Source organism: Brachyistius frenatus, unplaced genomic scaffold (assembly GCF_029030835.1).
Source record: "Brachyistius frenatus isolate BFR_SWC_R1_liver_20210118 unplaced genomic scaffold, ASM2903083v1 Contig_23, whole genome shotgun sequence".
NCBI classification, from domain to species: Eukaryota; Metazoa; Chordata; class Actinopteri; family Embiotocidae; genus Brachyistius; species Brachyistius frenatus.
Genome location: NW_027210622.1, coordinates 3686923 through 3705166, shown reverse-complemented (window position 1 = coordinate 3705166; position 18244 = coordinate 3686923). Strand labels below are relative to the sequence as shown.

The 18244-nt window shown below is 41.4% G+C and overlaps 1 protein-coding gene across 3 annotated transcripts; it reads left to right on the top strand.

Annotated features, from left to right (window-relative positions):
• The first annotated feature begins 620 nt into the window (after positions 1-620).
• Positions 621-12105, top strand: crmp1 (collapsin response mediator protein 1). 3 transcript variants are annotated; one of them, XM_069697390.1, is made up of 14 exons: positions 621-1248; positions 3087-3175; positions 3428-3612; positions 3705-3890; positions 4354-4415; positions 4521-4601; positions 5336-5404; positions 5489-5609; positions 5729-5885; positions 7501-7642; positions 7723-7893; positions 9012-9191; positions 10411-10576; positions 10720-12105. In XM_069697390.1, exons 1-14 carry the CDS (start codon positions 898-900, stop codon positions 10809-10811), a joined length of 2052 nt encoding a protein of 683 aa, XP_069553491.1. In that variant the 5' UTR covers positions 621-897; the 3' UTR covers positions 10812-12105. The 3 variants fall into 3 exon arrangements, with proteins under 3 accessions (XP_069553491.1, XP_069553492.1, XP_069553493.1); XM_069697391.1 differs by having other exon boundaries at positions 623-1248; positions 3726-3890; XM_069697392.1 differs by lacking the exon at positions 621-1248 and adding an exon at positions 1914-2136 and having other exon boundaries at positions 3726-3890.
• The last annotated feature ends 6139 nt before the right edge of the window (positions 12106-18244 follow it).

Below are 18244 nucleotides of genomic sequence, written 5' to 3'. Positions count from 1 at the left end.
ACGTGCAGTAGTGTACTCTGAACATATCTTCCATACATGTGGTTTATATATTTAGAGCTCGTGTTGTTGCTGTGCTTCATGCCTGATGCGCGTACCCTGTGGGAGCTGTCCACCTGCTTCAGTACTGAAATACAACAGCTCACTGCTTCTCTCTCTCTCTCTCTCTCTCTCTCTCTCTCTCTCTCTCTCTCTCTCTCTTGACCTTTCCCAGAATCCCCATGAACTATTTGAAGGAGAATATGTTGATGCCTAGAACTAGCTTTTCGTCCTCAGCATTGGTGCACATCAGCAAACATGCCCTGAGCACCGTGTGGAGATTCAGTCAATCGGTTCAGCCCAGTGGAACTGAAAGCTCTTTCAGGAGTCTGCAGGAGTCTCGCCTGACAATCAGCGCTCATTCAAGTGTCCTGCAATAAAGGCATCCCCTCAACCCAGGAGGCACATGGGTTATTTTCATGTAGCCCCCCCCCCCCCCCCCAGATGTGGGTTAAAAGATGACACATGCTGGTTTAATCCGCTGATGGCGTGATCAGCTCACGCACAGCCCCCCCCCCACATGTAAAGACAAGAGAAAGAGGGGCAGACAAAGGGGCAGGCAAAGGCCACAACACACACTTGTTCTCGTTTCATTAATGTGTGTGATAGGTGTGATCACTAATTCTTGCAGCACCAATGATTCACTTGAAAACTAGTTCACACGCCACCAGTCGCATCAGAAGTGGAACACTGCATCATATGTGTGTATGAAGAGGAAGGTATCGCCGCTTTTTACAGTTCAGCATCGAATGAGTGCGCCAGCCTGAGGAGGCGTGACTGTGACCCGGTTAGGCTAAAAGAAGCAAAGCTGTCTCCATCCTTTCAGATTGGGGGAAGTCTGAGTCTCCTGTGGAAGCCACAATGTCTGACTGCAGGAGAGAGTGGAACCGGGAGGATGAGCTCCCGGTCTACCTGGCGGGACCGATCACCACCGGGCCGAACAAGCGGAAATCTTACGGGATGTTCAGCTCCGTGGAGGGGGCGTTTGATAGCAAGACCATAGACTTCGATAACTATGCGGTGGGGAGGAAAGGGAGCCGCACCCCGAGAAGTGGAAGCCAGGAGCGGGTGTTGGACACCGGTGATCCCGTCAGTAAGACGTCCAGCGAGGTTCGTGAGGGGTCACTGACCAGCTCACCAGGGGAGAAAGACGATGCGCGCACCAGTGTTGAAGTCAAATATCCATCGAGAAAGGAAAGCCCAAATGGAAAGGTAAGACTGACGTTTTTACTCCTGGGATTTTGGGCTGATATTTCGATGGCTGTTATTCCCAGAAAATGTAAGAAATGAAGTGCCGCAGAAAACGCCCCAATTGGTGGAGAAAAACATAAACTATTATTTTTACAACCTGAAAGTAGCCTCTATATATTTAAATGCTTTATTTTTTAGTGGGCAACATTGTTGTGCTGCCTTCATTTTGGAAGGCCGGTCGCCTCATTAATTTACCATCAGGATCTGATATTCTGAGACAAATGCTACAGCCTGCATAAATTATGAACTTTCGTGCTGCATTGCAGTTTGACAATTTTTGCATCTTTACTCAAATAAAATTCTCTAAAAAAGATGCAAATGAAGCACGCTGAAGTGGTGCTGAAGTGGACAGCGACAGACAGCATCGCCTCGCTGTATTGTTTTTGTGCTCTCACGTGAGCTTTTTGGGTGTGCGTGTGTGCGCGTGTGTGCGTGTGCGTGTGTGTGTGTGTGTGTGTGTGTGTGTGTGTGTGTGTGTAGGGGGTGTGAGGGCGCTCGTGTATACACTCCACTTATCGCCATGCTCGACCAGCTTTTTCCGCGCCGTGAACGCCACCGGGCAGATGCTCGCTTTCATCACGCGCGCACACGCGCTGGCTCGTCACCTGTCGTTCACTGTGCTCGCTCCATGCGTCCCTGACGCAGCCACACGGCGGCGGATTCATCGCTCTCTTACACACGTAAACAATACCCAACTCGTGTCTGGGGGGGAACAAAGGGGCACGCAGCGCAGCGCGGGCGCCGGAGTCATTGCAATCTGCTTCTGAGTTGAGTGCCAGGGGGCAGAGCGACGGAGAGAAAATGTCTGGGACGGGTCACCGGGGGAAGAACAGCATCCCCCATCTGACGGTAGGAGACCCGGCCTGGTCAGCGACGACCAAGAACCGGGGACGCTCTCTTGTATGCAAATCCCTGCTGTAAATTCCGACAGAAAGGAGATTAAATTCTTAGTGAACGGAGAGCATAAGGTCCTCTCATGCCTCTCCTTTGTGAAACTGCAACCTGAAGATAGGTAACACCTCTCTGTGTCAAATCAAGCGCGTATTCTCGCTCCAGGTCAAGTAGCCTGGTGTTGTGTAATCTCGCTGCCTGTCGGAGGGATTAACTTGGTTGACGTGACGGTCGAATCAGGAGTCGCACTAGAGACAATTGCTCACATAAAACAACGCTGAGATGAGAGACTTTTGTGCAAACCTGCTTCCTTTTTTCTGCTTTGCATTGTTTATTATATTAAATGCCAAATTAATCCAAAGTCAACTACAGTTAATAGAACTGAGCACTATCAGAGTGAAGACAAAAATCATGCATCAGAAGCTGCATGCACAGTCTACCTTTTTGTCAGCATCCTTATTGGCTAAAGATGCTGATAGTCTGGCAGGCTGTCATCATGTGGAACCACAGATGATCGCTGGTTACCATGGAGACCTAACATCTTCCTAATGCTGTTGCTGGGGCACCCTCCATGGTGGTAGAGGGTGTGGACACATGGTGGTCAGATACAAATGTGCTTGTTTTAACAGTTCCTCTAAATATTCAGTATTTTATTATACATAAAAACGGATTCCATATAATTTTATAAAAATGAGAGGAAGACAAACCAGAGCTGATGTTCTGAAACCCCACCCATGCACAGCACTCATGTGGCTATGCATCTCTGTCCACTCTTCACACTGTGCTGTGTCAATATTGCTGTAAGGTCATGGATTGCATAACTGATTGTGTAATATATCAAAATGTTAGAACTAAATTCTTACCCTCCTCTCCCTCTCCCTCTCCCTCTCTGTACTTCTCCCCTGCAGAATGAATGGCTGCTGATCAAAGGCGGGCGAGTGGTCAATGACGACCAGTCTTTCTATGCAGATGTCTACATTGAGGATGGGCTCATCAAGTGCGTATATAAGGACATTATAAGAGCTGGTTATGTTAAGAACTGCAGAGGCATGAAATACAGATTTCAATATTATAAATATTTTCACAATCGGTTGAAATTCACTTCCTTTCTTTTATGCTGATTTGCATCCCTTCAAACTCCTCAACCCCTTTTCATCCACACCCATATATGTTCTTGCTCTACATCATTACTGCCTCTCTCTTCCCTGTCATCCATCCTTTGTCTTTTTGTGGGTCTGATCCTTGGCAGGCAGGTCGGGGAGAATCTGGTTGTTCCCGGAGGAGTAATGGTGATCGAGGCCAATGGCCGCATGGTAATACCGGGAGGAATAGATGTCAACACCTGTCTGATGAAGTCCTACCTGGGCATACAGCCTGTTGATGATTTCCTCCAGGGCACCAAGGCTGCACTTGCAGGGGGCACCACCATGATCAGTGAGTGACAGAGGCAGCACATATCACCTTGTTCCCCACATCTGCATTTAAGGGATTTTAAAATAATGGTTTCTCTCCTTTCATCCTAACATTTGACCGTTCACACCTCTCAGTTGACCATGTGACAGCTCAGCCTGGGGACAGTCTGCTGGAGGCCTTTGAACACTGGCAGGAAGCTGCAGATAAAAAGGCGTGCTGCGATTACTCCCTGCATGTGGACATCCCCGAGTGGAATGGCACTGTTCAAGATGAGGTGGAGCTGCTGGTGCAGGAGAAAGGTACTTCAGATTTCTACAAAATTTCTGCAATGTTTGTGGTCATTGCTGTAATTTTTTGTTTCAATCCCTCGTTTGGATACATTTCACAAGAACAACTGGGACAGACTTAGAAACAATTTGGCCAAGTGCTGAATCCTCTTATAGTGAAGACACAGTGGAGGTCCTTTGTTCCCATAATGACGCTGCCATGGTGGCAGTTTACAAGTCTTGCTTGTAATCTGTCTTAAGTAAGAAAAAAAAAAATCACATTTCTTTTGGGACAACTACAACATAATGCATCATCTGAGCCAAGGCAGCGGCTTGTGTGTCCAATTTCCTTCAGAATTAATTTTGAGTTGTATCACTTGACATTAACACGCATTGGTTTGTACATCAGACGAGGTTGTTGATCCATTTTTGTATTTTGCTCACACAATTTATCTTTATAATGCTTGAAGTCATTCATTGTTTCCACTGTTGTCAGGTATCAACTCCTTTCAAGTGTACATGGCTTATAAGGATGTGTACCAGATGACAGATTCTCAGGTATGTTTCATAATCACTAATTTCACTAACCACTAACACTCCTCTAATGAATTAATTTCCTCAGGTTAATCTCTCTTTTGTTCTTTCTACTGGTCACCTCTGCAGCTGTATGAGGCGTTCTCCTTCCTGAAGCAGCTGGGCGCTGTGGTGCTAGTTCATGCTGAAAACGGAGACCTGATCGCTCAGGTATGTGCTACAATCTTCTGCCTTCATACTTCCCCCCGACCTCCTCTGCAGCTGAGCGATATCCTTGTTACGTAACTCTCCAGCTCTCAAAAAGACAGGATTAATGCTACTGCTGCTGCTGCAGCCGCTGAGGATGACAGGTTTATCTTAGGCCACCATAACTGTTGGCCGTTATAATACTAATGATGATGATGTAATGGTGATTAAGGTGGTGAGGGTGAAGGTGTTAATAATGCCAGCAGCAGTGATGACAATTAGTCGTCGGCATGGAGACGATGGTCTAGATTAAGGGGACAATTAAACCATGATGTATGTGAAGATAAATCAGAGTAATGAATGATAATGGGTGGGCTGATGGATGATAATGACACACTTGCGAACCTAACTGTAATGGAAATAGGGAGATGGGTGATGAAAACCCATACCAACCCCTTATAGACGAGAGAAAGGGGTGGAGGTCTTGTTTCCATCCTAATTTGGCTGTGCTGCTGACAGTGTTGTCAGTGGCACAGGAAATGAAGCCAGCACGAGCTGCCAACCTCCACGCAGATCGAAGGATTACAGTGCATATGTGTTTTCTTTGATAGCGTGACAGGCCATGAGATTATCATTTCACTGCCCTGAGATACCATCAGAAGGCCGGAAATATGACTTGACAGATACTGAATGTAATGCTGACAGTGACATTAGAGGGTTCAAAGGCAATTCTAAAATTGTTCTCATTTGTGATTTAGGAACAAAGAAAAATCCTCGGAATGGGAATCACTGGCCCCGAAGGCCATCCTCTGAGTCGTCCTGAAGAGGTGATTGTAATACACTCCCACTGTTTGACAGTTTTTCTGTCATCGTACAGGTTTTAACATTTCTTTCTTTTCTTTTCTATGCAGTTGGAGGCTGAGGCGGTGTTCCGAGCCATCACGCTTGGGAACCGTGTGAACTGTCCTGTGTACATCACAAAGGTGATGAGCAAGAGCGCAGCTGACACAATCACACAGGCCCGAAGGAAAGGTCACTGTCTCTCGCTTTCTCAGTTTTGTTTAGCAGACTCTTCAGCGTATAATGATCCTTTCGGTGTTTATTGAGAGTTTCTTTTCTGAAATTGAATGTCCTGCTATCATCCCATCCAGGTTCGGTGGTTTTCGGCGAGCCAATTACAGCTAGCCTGGCCACTGATGGTTCTCACTACTGGAGCAAAAACTGGGCCAAGGCGGCCGCTTATGTGACTTCTCCACCTTTGAGCCCCGACCCCACAACCCCTGACCATCTCCACACACTGCTGGCCTGGTACGCCTTAACTTTTTTCAAAAATGAATGGATATTATACAGAACAAGTAAATTAAATAACACACTTTTAATGTAACATCCTATTGTTTTACAATAGGACATTATCATGCTAATGCGTCTTCCAGAGTTAGTAGTCTACAGTATGTTTCCTAACCACCAGAATACGTAAAAACTTTTCTAGTTAATGCAGAGTAAGAGCAACTGAAGTGCTTAATTTAGCTCTAACCTCTGCACAAAGTGAAATGCAAATCAGCTGGATGACACCAAAGGAGACACCTGCAAGGATCTAACTGTTGCTGTTTACCCTCGAATATTTGTTTGGTATTCATGCCACAGACAACATGTTAGTGTGATGCACAATGTCAGAGCCACCTCAGTGAAAAAGAAAAACAGATGGAGAGAAGGTGAAGGTGCAAGTGTGAAGAGAAGCAGGGCAGAGAAAAAGGTGAGGGAGACTTCATTATAAAACGACTGTGTAATCATTTGAGACCACTTTAATTCAGTATGAATACATGATAATGGTAAATTAAGTTGTAATCCTTTTATCGGGAGATAAAGAGCCCCAGACCAAACCCACCTCAGTTCTCACCTGCAACATACACGCCCTCACACACACACACACACACACACACACACACACACACACACACACACACACACACACACACACACACACACACACACACACACACACACACACACACACACACACACACACACACACACACACACACACACACACACACACACACATCTACAATGCACAGAACTTCTAGCTCTGCACTTTTGACTGTCCCCGATTCCATAAATAGCACAGGAACTAGAACCCTTCATCATCTGTTGCCTTGACTACCAAGTGCCTCCTCCTCCTCCTCCTCCTCTCTGTTCTTCCACCCTTCGACTGCAACTCCTGCTCCTCAAGGCGGGTCCATGCCGTCACGCAGGTGGTGTGATACTGCTGTTGTCTGTGAGCCTCTCCTGAATCGACAGCCTGTATTTTTATGTGGTCTTTCAGTTTCTCAGTTTTCAGGGAGACCCATTATTTCCATAATAAGCACTCTCTTGGCATTAGGGTGATGATTCCACAGCTCACTATCACAGAGTAATCACTGTAATTAACAAATGAATAGAAAGGCTTTTGTTTGAAATGATGACGATAACAGCGCCTTATCAGTCTGATTCAGCCTCTTGTGTTTTAAGAGTTGAAGTGAGTAAAAGTGTTGCTGGCTTTTTGATAATGCAGAGTATCCTTATGCAGTCTAGTTAGTGCATACTGTAATGTATACTGCAGCTGTTGCACCATGCTTATTAGTTCAGCTGACTGGTTTTGTGCTCCAGGCCATTGCATGACTTGTACTTTAACTCACATGCTCAACAAGGACACCTGGTGGCTATTTGTAGAAATATGTACTTTTGAATTCATCAGAAATATCTGAATGCAAATATTGTGTTTAGCTGATTTTCGAGCCATTTTTCTCATAGTCCAAATTCCCTGCATTTAACAGATCAAGACATTTAAAAATTCTGCAGGGACCATACTAACATTTAATTGGTGAATCACTGCAGTTTTAAAGGTGCACGGAGGATTTCATATCATTTTGTTGTCTTGATACAGTGGGGACCTCCAGGTGGTGGGCAGCTCTCACTGTGCCTATAGCACTTCCCAGAAAGCAATCGGTAAAGAGGACTTCACCCTGATCCCAGAGGGAACCAATGGCGTCGAGGAGAGAATGGGCTTTGTCTGGGACAGGGCAGTGGTGAGCAATGAGTTTTTGTGTTGTGTATTTTGTGTAGCTGTGCTTTTTGTGCCTAATTCTAAATGTCTTTGTGTCTTTAGGCCATGGGGAAGATGGATGAGAACCAGTTTGTGGCAGCTACATCTACCAATGCCGCTAAAATCTTCAATCTATACCCACGTAAGGGCCGGATAGCGGTGGGCTCTGATGCTGACATTGTCATCTGGGACCCCAACAGCGTTAAAACCATCACTGCCAAGCTGCAGCAGTCGGTGAGGACAAAAAGAAAATAGGGCTGGGGCTAAGGAAAGATGATGAGAGAGGGGGTGGGGAGTGGGTAGGGGGCTAAATGAAGGAGGGAGTCATGGGAGACTGTGGAGCGTGAAATAGGATACAAAAACAAAACAAGCAGAAGTTCACATGGGATGAAGAAATTTACTTTTAAGTGAGACTGATATTTAGTCAAGCCTTTATTTTGAGCAGTATATCATGTTGCTCTCTTTACTAATGTTATATGTTTAAATGATGCTGAAGTGCTGTTTAATGAGTGAATTTAAAGAGGTTGTTCATCGAAATTAGAAAAAAAGTGATACGTAACCATTCAGTGTTTTTTGCTCAGGTTTGAAATTTACCCAGGTCTGCAATAAAAAAAAACTATTGAGAGTTCATGTAAATTTATATTGCAAAAATGGTACTGAACACTATAGAAAGTAGTTCCAGTAAAAACAATGTTCACACTATGATTCTAATCCTTTGAGCACCACAAATAAAGCTCATTTACCCCATTTGTATTGTTATGGCATATCACATAGACATCCATGTAAAAACCTTGATATCTGCTATAAAATCAAATTAAACCAAAACAATTATATAGAAGACACCGCTGATACGTAAAAGAGAAAACATGTTTTTTGAAATTTGGATGAACTAGCCCTTTAAATCTTCAGACAAATTGGTGCATTTAAATTCAGGGACGTAGCATCAGGGGTGAAAATTTGCCTTGAGCAAAGTGCCACAATGCAGTGAAAATATCAGACAGTAGTTAATGTATTCAGTCTCTTCTGTCACCCTCAAGAGCCCTAATCCAGACTGGTGCTGGCTTTAGGTTATAATCCCCCCTCACCCCTTCTGTGATGCCCATTCCCCTGCATCCACATGGTCGCTCCCTCCTATTTATTCATCCCCCAAATTCTCATCTGCTGCATTTTGCTGCATCTATTAAACCCTGTGATAAAATGCTTGCTCAAAGTGCACAGTGGGCCTCCTAGACAGTGTGGGGTATCTGTGCTCTAAAGGGGAAGCAGGGAGATGAAAGAACTCTCTTTTATGCCTCTGTTTGATTCCCCATTTCCTTCTTTCTTTGCTTTGTATTTTCTCCCTCTCTGCACAGGCTTCAGAATATAACATCTTTGAGGGTCTGGAGTGCCGCGGAGGCCCAGCGCTCGTGTTGAGTCAAGGTCGGATAGTTTATGAAGAAGGCAAGCTGCAGACTCAGCAGGGCACTGGTCGATTTATTCCGCGCAAGCCCTTCCCCAACTATGCTTACCAGCGTGTAAAGTTCAGGAACCAGGTACAGTATGCAGATGGGTTTAAAAACACTTCTGAAGCAATTTTATAAATGTGTTATTTTAAGGGAATTTAGACACAGAGAGAGTTGTGTGTGGGGGAGGGAAGGAGGGGGGGATGTGTGTAATTTAATGTTTTGCATGCAGGGAGACAAAAACCACAAAAGCTCGCAAAAATACCTTCAAGATTTAAATTTTAATCAGACAAAGATACCTTTCCTTATGCATATATCATAATGAAAGTGTAATCAGAGGATTTTGATGGTCACTAAGTGCTTGGCAACCACAAATTGATGTGATTAGACACCAGGAATCAATGACATTGAAATGTTTCTGATGAAAATAACAGTATAGAAATGATTTTTAAAAGCTTCTAAAGCAGTATTATGAATCGGAGATTTAAAAAAGCTCCTGAAAGATTAGATGGGCAGTAAACATCCCACGTTACTTTCTCTATGTAACGGAGGCAAATTAATGAAGCTACAACTTCCTGTGTGTCCCAATATCCATATTACTGTACTATTTAGTATTCAAGAGAAAGACTCACTATGTACCAATACATAATATGTTAAATGTAATATGCCAAAAATACCAGGATATCCTACTACATTGGGACGTATTTTGCAATATGCAGGCCCGCACGTTACTCTGGCCGTTCTGACCCACAATCCTCCATACAGCAGAAGATACGTCACATCAACTGAGCTGCTAGAGAGTTGGTTGCGCTAATTCGCCGTCCGCAGAGGCACAATTTATGGATTATTGTGTTGGGAGGGTAATAGAGGTAAAACTGTTGCTTCCCATTCGGTCAGAATATCGAGTGTTCGTTGGTTAATGCAAGCAAAATAAGAACTGTTTTGAAAATAAGGTAATTTAATGAAAAAAATGATGCGCTGAAAAATGAAGATGTGGTGCTTTTCTCAGTTTTATATGAAAGTAGACTGAATATCTTTGAATTTTGGACTTATAGTCAGACAAAATAATTTAAAACATGACCAGAGCATTTGTGATTGTAATTTTTTTTTTTTTTACCATTTCCTGACATTTCACAGACAAAATAATACATTTTATTGGAAATAATCAGTAATTCTGATACTGTTTCCACTGTTTGCTCAAGCAAAATATAAATGACTCCCATGGTGTGGTAACTAACAGGTTACAGGCTGTTTGTTTCTGAACAATAACTATCAGGTTTGCTGGTGTTTGTTTCTGTGTGAATTTTAGGTAAAGAACAAGCAGGGTGTCACTCGTGGGATATATGACGGCCCTGTGTATGATTTTGTTCCAGTCCCCAAATACATTACTCCTGCTCCATCAGCTAAAACTTCACCCACCTCTCACCAACCACCACCAATACGCAATCTTCACCAGTCCAACTTCAGCTTTTCAGGTAACAGAAAAAGTAAATTTTGGAACCTGACACTGTAAATATCCAGTTGTATTAGAATTCAATTTGATTTAAAACCTCTCCAAGTACACCTTAGTTAATATAAATATATCAATCTAATAAGGAATTTTGTCTTCATTTCTCAGGTGCACAGATTGATGACAACGTCCCACGTCGGTCTGGCCACCGCATCGTAGCACCCCCTGGTGGTCGCTCCAACATCACCAGCCTTGGCTAAAGACTGTGCATGAAGTGTGGCTGGCGTGGGGTTTCACCTCTTGAGTGTGTGCGAGTGTATGTGTATGACTGAGAGTGTGAGCACACTGGCATGAATAAAGAATACCTTTGTATTTTTTTGATACAATGGTGACACGCTCTTTCTAGACCATTTTGATTTGATCAGTTTGATCACTCAGAATAAGCACATTTTTACTTCCAGTACAAAAAAAGAGTGTGATGTACAATCAACCAAGTCATTCAATCAAAAACTCATGACCGGCACACACACACACATACATACATACACACCCACGCACAGATCTGGTGTTGGAGCCCCTCCAAGCATCCGGAAACGACCCCGGTGTTATATCATACCGTTGTCTCCCTCCCTGTGAGCATGACTTCCTACTTACTCTTCCTAAACCTCCTACGTCTTACCGTGTGGGTGTCTGCTCAGACTTGGTGCTCCTCTCCACCCAACCGGTGGACAGCTGAAGAAATAACAGTTTTGTTTTTTTCCCAACTTCTGATTTCAACGTCTCAGCAATATATGTTTCAGTGTGGCTCAAGTGGATCAGTTATACATATTGCATGGCGATGTGTTTAGATGTTGCACTACTTGTGGTTTATTGTTGCAGTGGAGGAACACTTCAAATCGTACTCAAAGCACATTAGTATTGAACAGCACAAACATATTCACATATTGGTAGATATATGCTTTGAAAACTTAGGACATTCACTGTGCATAGAGGCAGTTGCTACCAGGTTCAAAACATTTGAACGCATTTTAATATTCCTGTGAACTTCAATAAAAACAATGCAAATTCCTCTCCACCAACAGATACTGTATGCAAACGTGTCAATCCTCTCCTGTAATGTGTGAAAGTAGATGAGCAGTTAAAGCAAATACAAACATAACTGCTAAATTTACCAAATTCCCCCACTGCGGGATTAATAAAATCTTATCTTAAAATCAATTGATGTACCTAGATGATAGTTTCACAGTAAAGACTTCACAATGTGTGTCATAGTTTTCTGCCAATCACTCTTGCCAGAAATAGATCTTTGTTGGTGATGACAAGCTAAACTCACTGCTGTAAAGGGGCTTCAGCTCCTCACCATGGCTCTTTAAAACTTCGCTGATAATCTTTTTAAACTGTTTTTATTTCATTCGACTAATCCTGGGTGTTTCCTTTGTTATGGTACATTTAGTGTTTCTATGCTGCTCTGTTTTTGTTGCTGTTGTCTGGTGTCCCCAAAGGAACCACTAATGATCAATAAAGACTTGACTGTTGTCAGAAATTATGGCAAAACACTTCAGAGTTTATTATTGACTTAATATAACTAATGTCACATGTGACTCTGCCCCTAGTTGTAATTCAGATATTTTAGCCCTTTTTAATGCTACATATTTGTCTTTGTATGATAATCATTTAATAATAATAATACTATATATATATATATATATAAAATAATATAAATAATTTGTGAATACATGTTTGGTTGAACTGCAGATGTTTTATAACTAGGACATCATTGTTTGACCACAAAGCCCCTGAAACGCACACACTATAAAAGTTAACTTTGTCATAGCCAATTTTAGTGAGATTAAGTCATGTGATGGTGACCTCAATAACAATTTTACTCCAGCTAAGCACCTGTTTTGTTAGTTTTGCTGTATTCTTTTTTTTTTTTTTAGGGAGAGAAACAAGGGAACATTGAAACAGAGAAAGAGTTAAAGTGAGTAAAATGTAATTTGGTTTCTAAGAGCCTGTTTTCAGGCCATTAATTAAAAAAAAAAAAAATCACTCACTCTTGCAAAAATACCTTCAAGATTGAAAAAGTAAGTGGACAAAGATAAATATTCCAAAGTACGCCGTATAATCAGATGGTTTTGAGGGTCATTTTGTCAACCACAAATTGCACAATGAGGTTGGTCTCTACCTGTAACTGTATATGACAAGGAGTAGGAAAAGTTTCTGATGACAATAACAAAGAAAGAGTGAACACTATACAAACTTAGACCCACAGTGTTGTGGTTAGGCTGCTCTGTGGCTCATTCTTTGTGTTTTCCTGCCGACCTCCCTTCCCTCTTGTGCTTTGTTTGTCCCCAGGCTGTCGTCTTTCTGTCTATGTGTATTTGTGTGTGTGTCTGCTTTGCTGGAGAAAGGGATGACTGGAGTGTTTCTGTGAAAAGGTACCCTACCCTTTCCATACAAATCCCTCTGGCCACCAGCCTCCGGCAGGCTTTAAGCTGTGATAACATCAAGTTTTTGAGAATTTGATTGAATGCTAGTGTATATTTGACCTATGTTCTAACCGTCCCCGCACAGTGGAGTGATTGCATTTAAATCAGTTTAGAAACCTTTACATGTTTCATAAAACCACCTAAATACATTGTTTCAATAGTTCACACATTGAAGTTTAAACATAACAAATTGGCTATTCCAGTGGTTTCTAATTTATTGGGAAAATGTCTGTCCCTGGTCTCCCTTTCTTACCTCGGGCTTGTCTGTCCCTCAGGCTCATCCCTCTGGCCTCACCTGTCGCCTGCCACATCCAGCTCAATTTTCATCTGCTGTTCCAGCTTGAAGCAACAAGATTCTTAATAAGATGACATTTTCAGTACATTGTGGAATTTGAGTTGTTACAGTTATACTGTAATGATGCCGCACAGCAATTAACATGTACAAAAGTCATGCAATTGTAGAAATCTAAAATTGTATTTCAGCATCTGTCAAAGATCTTTTTATTGATTGCTTTCACATCTTGTGAAATAGGCCATAAAGTGTTTCCTTCCTGGCTTTTTTTTTTTCTTCTTTTTTTTTTATAGTGAACAGTCACAACAGAGCCTCTGGTGCTGCAGCCCGAGTATGATAATGTCAGTCAGTCTGCCCATCTGTTTAACACTTTCATCCAGTGAAAGATGTTTCAACAAAATACCTGCGAGATTATGTTTGCTATTGATTTTCATGGCCCCCTGAGGGTGAGGATTTGTCACCTCTTGACCTTTCTGTCCATACACTTCAATCGAACTTTGCCTCTGTGGCCCATAACGGGAGTTTTATAGACCAATCAGGCTTTTTGTGGTAAACATTACTGTGTGACTAAATACATATTTAGATTTTATTTAAAACACCGGTCATTTTGCCAGTGACAGTAACAGAGACTAATCTGACGTATCTGTGTGTTTACAGAAAAGGCCAGCAGAGGGCGGTCTGGGTGTTGTTATGTCAGTGCACGTTGCTTTTGTAGCATTACAGCCCATCCAGGGCTCTGTGGGAGTCCATATCTGGAAAAAAAACCAAAAAAAACCTGTTATATGTGGAGAGCTCTTCAACCTCAGGGTATTTTCAGAAATAATCTATTCCCAAAAGATTATTCTTCCATTTAAAATGGAAGGCACTATGCATTTTTACACTCATTTCCTTGTGTTGATAATGTATTACTTTTATCCTGAATTGGGAGTTCTTTGTAAAGTCTGTTTCAATATGTGTTATAATTTAAACATTAATCATATCTATGCTGTTTAATAATGGTGATTGAGATGATAATACAATGATTGTTAGGGTACAAAATATGTGATGAATTAGAGGTATAGATGCTTCATGGCCACAGCTAGTCACCCATAATCACAGCTGCTCAATGATGCAACATTGATGCTCTTTTTCTTTGCCTTTTTTCTCATCAAACATTCTAATAAGTTGTGGAGCTGTGATTATGCAAAATGCTTAATGCTCATTTATTCGTGGTTGTAGTGCTGGGAGTGGAATGAAGAGGATTGTGCAGTTAGACTGAGAGTAATAATAAAGGCTTGTGCACAGTCATGTAAATCTGATGATAAGAATGCATGTACAGTAGTAATTAAAACTATTCAACCTCCTTAAACTGCAAGGTGTTCTAGTCATGTGAATAAAATTGAATAAAACACAGAAAAAGAGGCAGCAAAGCAGTGCCAAATCATGATGCTTCCTTCATCTTACTTTACCGTTGATTTTATATTGGTTATAAGTAATGCTGTGTGTTCTTTCTAAATTCCACCTTAATTTCATCATTCAATCAAATATTTCCGCAGCAGTGTTTTGGAGTGTCTCTCTGACACTCTTCAGGTGCTCAGTAATGTGTTTTTTGTTGAGCCGTTTAGCTGTTACTTTTGTTTTTATCTCAGAGTATTTTGTAAACTGGATGTGCCTTTGGAGTCGGCTTACGCTGAGTTCACACTACACAATTGAAGTCCTGGTTTTCCACTGGCCGACTGCACTTTTGGGAGATTTCCCTCAAAAGCACCAGATGAAATCATGACCTGAGACTGGCCGATGCATTGTAGAAGTCTGTAAGATATCAAGCAGCCTAAATATCTGGACCTGTTAGTCCAGTCCAAATCCTATATTGTGAAAAGTGTTGTGACTCGGTTGTGAGGGCAGCAACGAGCCTCGGCCAATGACAGCTTGAGGTAGAGGGGAAAACCTTGGGAAGGATTTGTGGTACACATTGGGCCTCCTATGAATTTCCTCAGACAGAGTGATTTGAAAAAGATTTCTCCTTCATATTTTTTTCAAGTTTTTAATAGTTCTAAAGCAAAAACTAAAACTTTATGTCTGAAATATTAATGAGGTGCAGTTTCATACCTAAAATGAGCTTTTCTTTGATGCTATTCTTTACAGAAGAAAAATAAATCCTGTCTTGTGCGTTTTATCGCTTCATTTTCCCATGCCACTTCTCTCGTGTTTTCTTGACAAAACGTAGTTTGAAAACCTGACAGCCATTCCAAGGATCACATCCCTCATGGTGAAAGATCTTGTAATGTCTGACCCCCGTTGCATATCAGTGTCATTAGCCGAAGGGTTCACATACTTGTCCCAGCAACTACAGCATATGTCTGAAAAAAAATGTATACAGCACGGACGATACATAGATAAATGTCTTATTTAAAACAGAGTGTTCATTGATAAATGTTGATAAACCTGATAAATCTGTTTTTGAAGATGTGGCCATATTTGCAGACAAAGTTATACCTAAAGGCAGATAATTCCAAAGGGTTTAATTATTTTTTCTTCTAGCCTTATTGATATTGTATCTTTATCATCTGAAAATGGTTTCACTTCCAGTGTTTCACAACATTTTATGTAATTAATTATGCTACAGATGTAGTATATCTCCACCCATCTGTGGTCCCAGAGGAATGGTTCCTTTTATTGCAGTCCTTGACAATAACAGCTAATTCACTTCACTTAATTTTCACGTTTCATCTGGTGGAGATAGGCATCACTTGTTCTAAAGTGGTTTCTCACAGGAAAACTGTTTGGTAGATGAGTTTGTTGGAAATTGCTGTTATTTTAACATTTTTATCCGTGCCTCTCCTGCAGCCGTTGCATATTTCATGAGAATCACATCAACATTAATAAGCTGCAGTTGAAGGTTTATTTGCTGTTGCTTCCTATTAACATTCTCTACATTATAGTGTATGTTTGATAAATCCTGTCTTTTTTATCAGGTTCACACGTTGTCCTGAGATGCACTGCAAAGCCTTGTCTCACAAACAATCGATGATCATTAAAACATAAAGTCTAAATAGATTTTCAGGGTATTCAATCTGAAATATAAAACAAGTTTCTGTTATTTCATGTGTAGCAGACAGAACTGTTCCTGTAAATGTGGTAAATTATGAAAAACTCTGATGCAGAAAAAAAGCCCTCATGTAAAGCAGAATAATACGAGCACATTTGACATTTCTGCACTAGTGTTATTTCTCCAGTGAAACCTAACAAGGTTAAAACAAAATTCATTTGTAACACAGAGTGTAACATGTGAAAAGAACATTTTCTGGCTTCGAGTACAGATGAACTGAATCCAGACAACATCACCTTCACAGAGACCAACAGAGACCTGCATGCTGCCGCTGCCATCTGCTCTGGGAGCAAACCAAAGAGATGTAATATTGAGCTTCTGAGGCTGAAATTATGCGTGTTGTTCCATCTTCTGCAGTAGGTCATGAAATCACAGAAATGAAAAACAGTGCAAAAAAGTGTCTGTGAGTATGTAGGAGGTACAGAAGTCTGAATCGGTGCAATAACAATGCAGTGACTTTTCATCCCTTGAAAGGGTGCAGGCTGCTTTTTGGGCAAAAAAGAATCGACTGCATCCAGGAAAATTACTGAGCCAGTTGTGCTGTTGGTCCCACAAGCCCCTGCTGATCATATCTGAGCCACATCCAGCCACTATGCAACAAACAAAATATATGCTACAGTATTCCTCTGAATGTAGCCACATCGTAAGTGAGACAAGAAGATGATGAAGTGGTACGTTCACCATCTGTTATGGTTTAAAATAAATATTTAAGGGATCTGATGTAATTTTGGGGGAATATATGGAGCATTATTTTTTACTGTCATCAAAGAAGTTCTAATTAATTTGATGGATGGACCACAATGTTTAATGTTGCACACATTTATGTAGAACACAAAGATGACATTAGTTATCTCTTAAATAACACTGATTGTATCTTTCGTATTATAGTAACTATGTTTGATTCTGAAACAACCAGCTCCTTTCTAACTGAGTTGGGTGCGGCTGGACTAAGAGGTGTAACTAGACCTGATTTTTAGGACTATTTGGTCCTCAGTGAGCAGATATTTCATTACCCATCACTTTCAATCATATGACCTTCAATCTCAGGCCTACCTCACATGGTCTTTACTTTGTGTTATTGAAAGTGTGATCTCCAATTAACAAGTCATTAATGCTCAGCAAACATATCTTTATGATCGGTTAATGACAGAAACATGACCAGATGGAAATAACTTTTTAAAATCTCAAATTCTTTCTGCCCACGGCAAGGCAGGGCGACCGAGGTGGGGGAGTAGCAGAATTTTTTTCTAACTCTTTAAATTGTCTGCAGTTTTCACTTGGGGAGTACCAGAGCTCTAAAAATCTTGCTGTCAATCTACAGTGTGACATGTCTTTTATGCATCTGATAAGGTACCAAACACCTACAACTGTGAATTCATGACTGATTTTGCAGATCTGCAGTCAAACATTTGTATTGCCTACACCACAGTGCTTATATTTGGTTATTTTAACATCCATTTTGATAATCCCATAGCATATAGCACAGTTTGTTTTAATGTGCTTCTGCAGTATCTTGACCTGAGACATGTTCTGGAGCTAACTGATGAGCACAGATACACATATGACTTTGTCATTTCATTGAATTGTGATTTCAGTGTAAGTACTGTCAATGATGTTGCACTTTCGGACCAGTACTGCATTGTCTTCAGTGGCTACTGGATGCCAATCAACTTATCACCAGTAGACACGCCAAGAAATTACACTTCTGTGAAACACCACTGCAGTCTTATGAAATTAACTTTCATAGTGTAAAGTCCTTCTTTATTTCATTATCTGACAGCAGACAGGAGCAACAACAGAGGTCAGAAAGGGATACTTTTCAAA

Coding starts and splice junctions, on each gene's coding strand:
- crmp1 (XM_069697390.1), top strand. CDS start 898: ATGTCTGACTGCAGGAGAGAGTGGAACCGGGAGGATGAGCTCCCGGTC. Junction 4,602..5,335: donor ACGGAGACCTGATCGCTCAG/GTATGTGCTACA, acceptor TTTGTGATTTAG/GAACAAAGAAAAATCCTCGG. Junction 5,610..5,728: donor CACACAGGCCCGAAGGAAAG/GTCACTGTCTCT, acceptor CATCCCATCCAG/GTTCGGTGGTTTTCGGCGAG.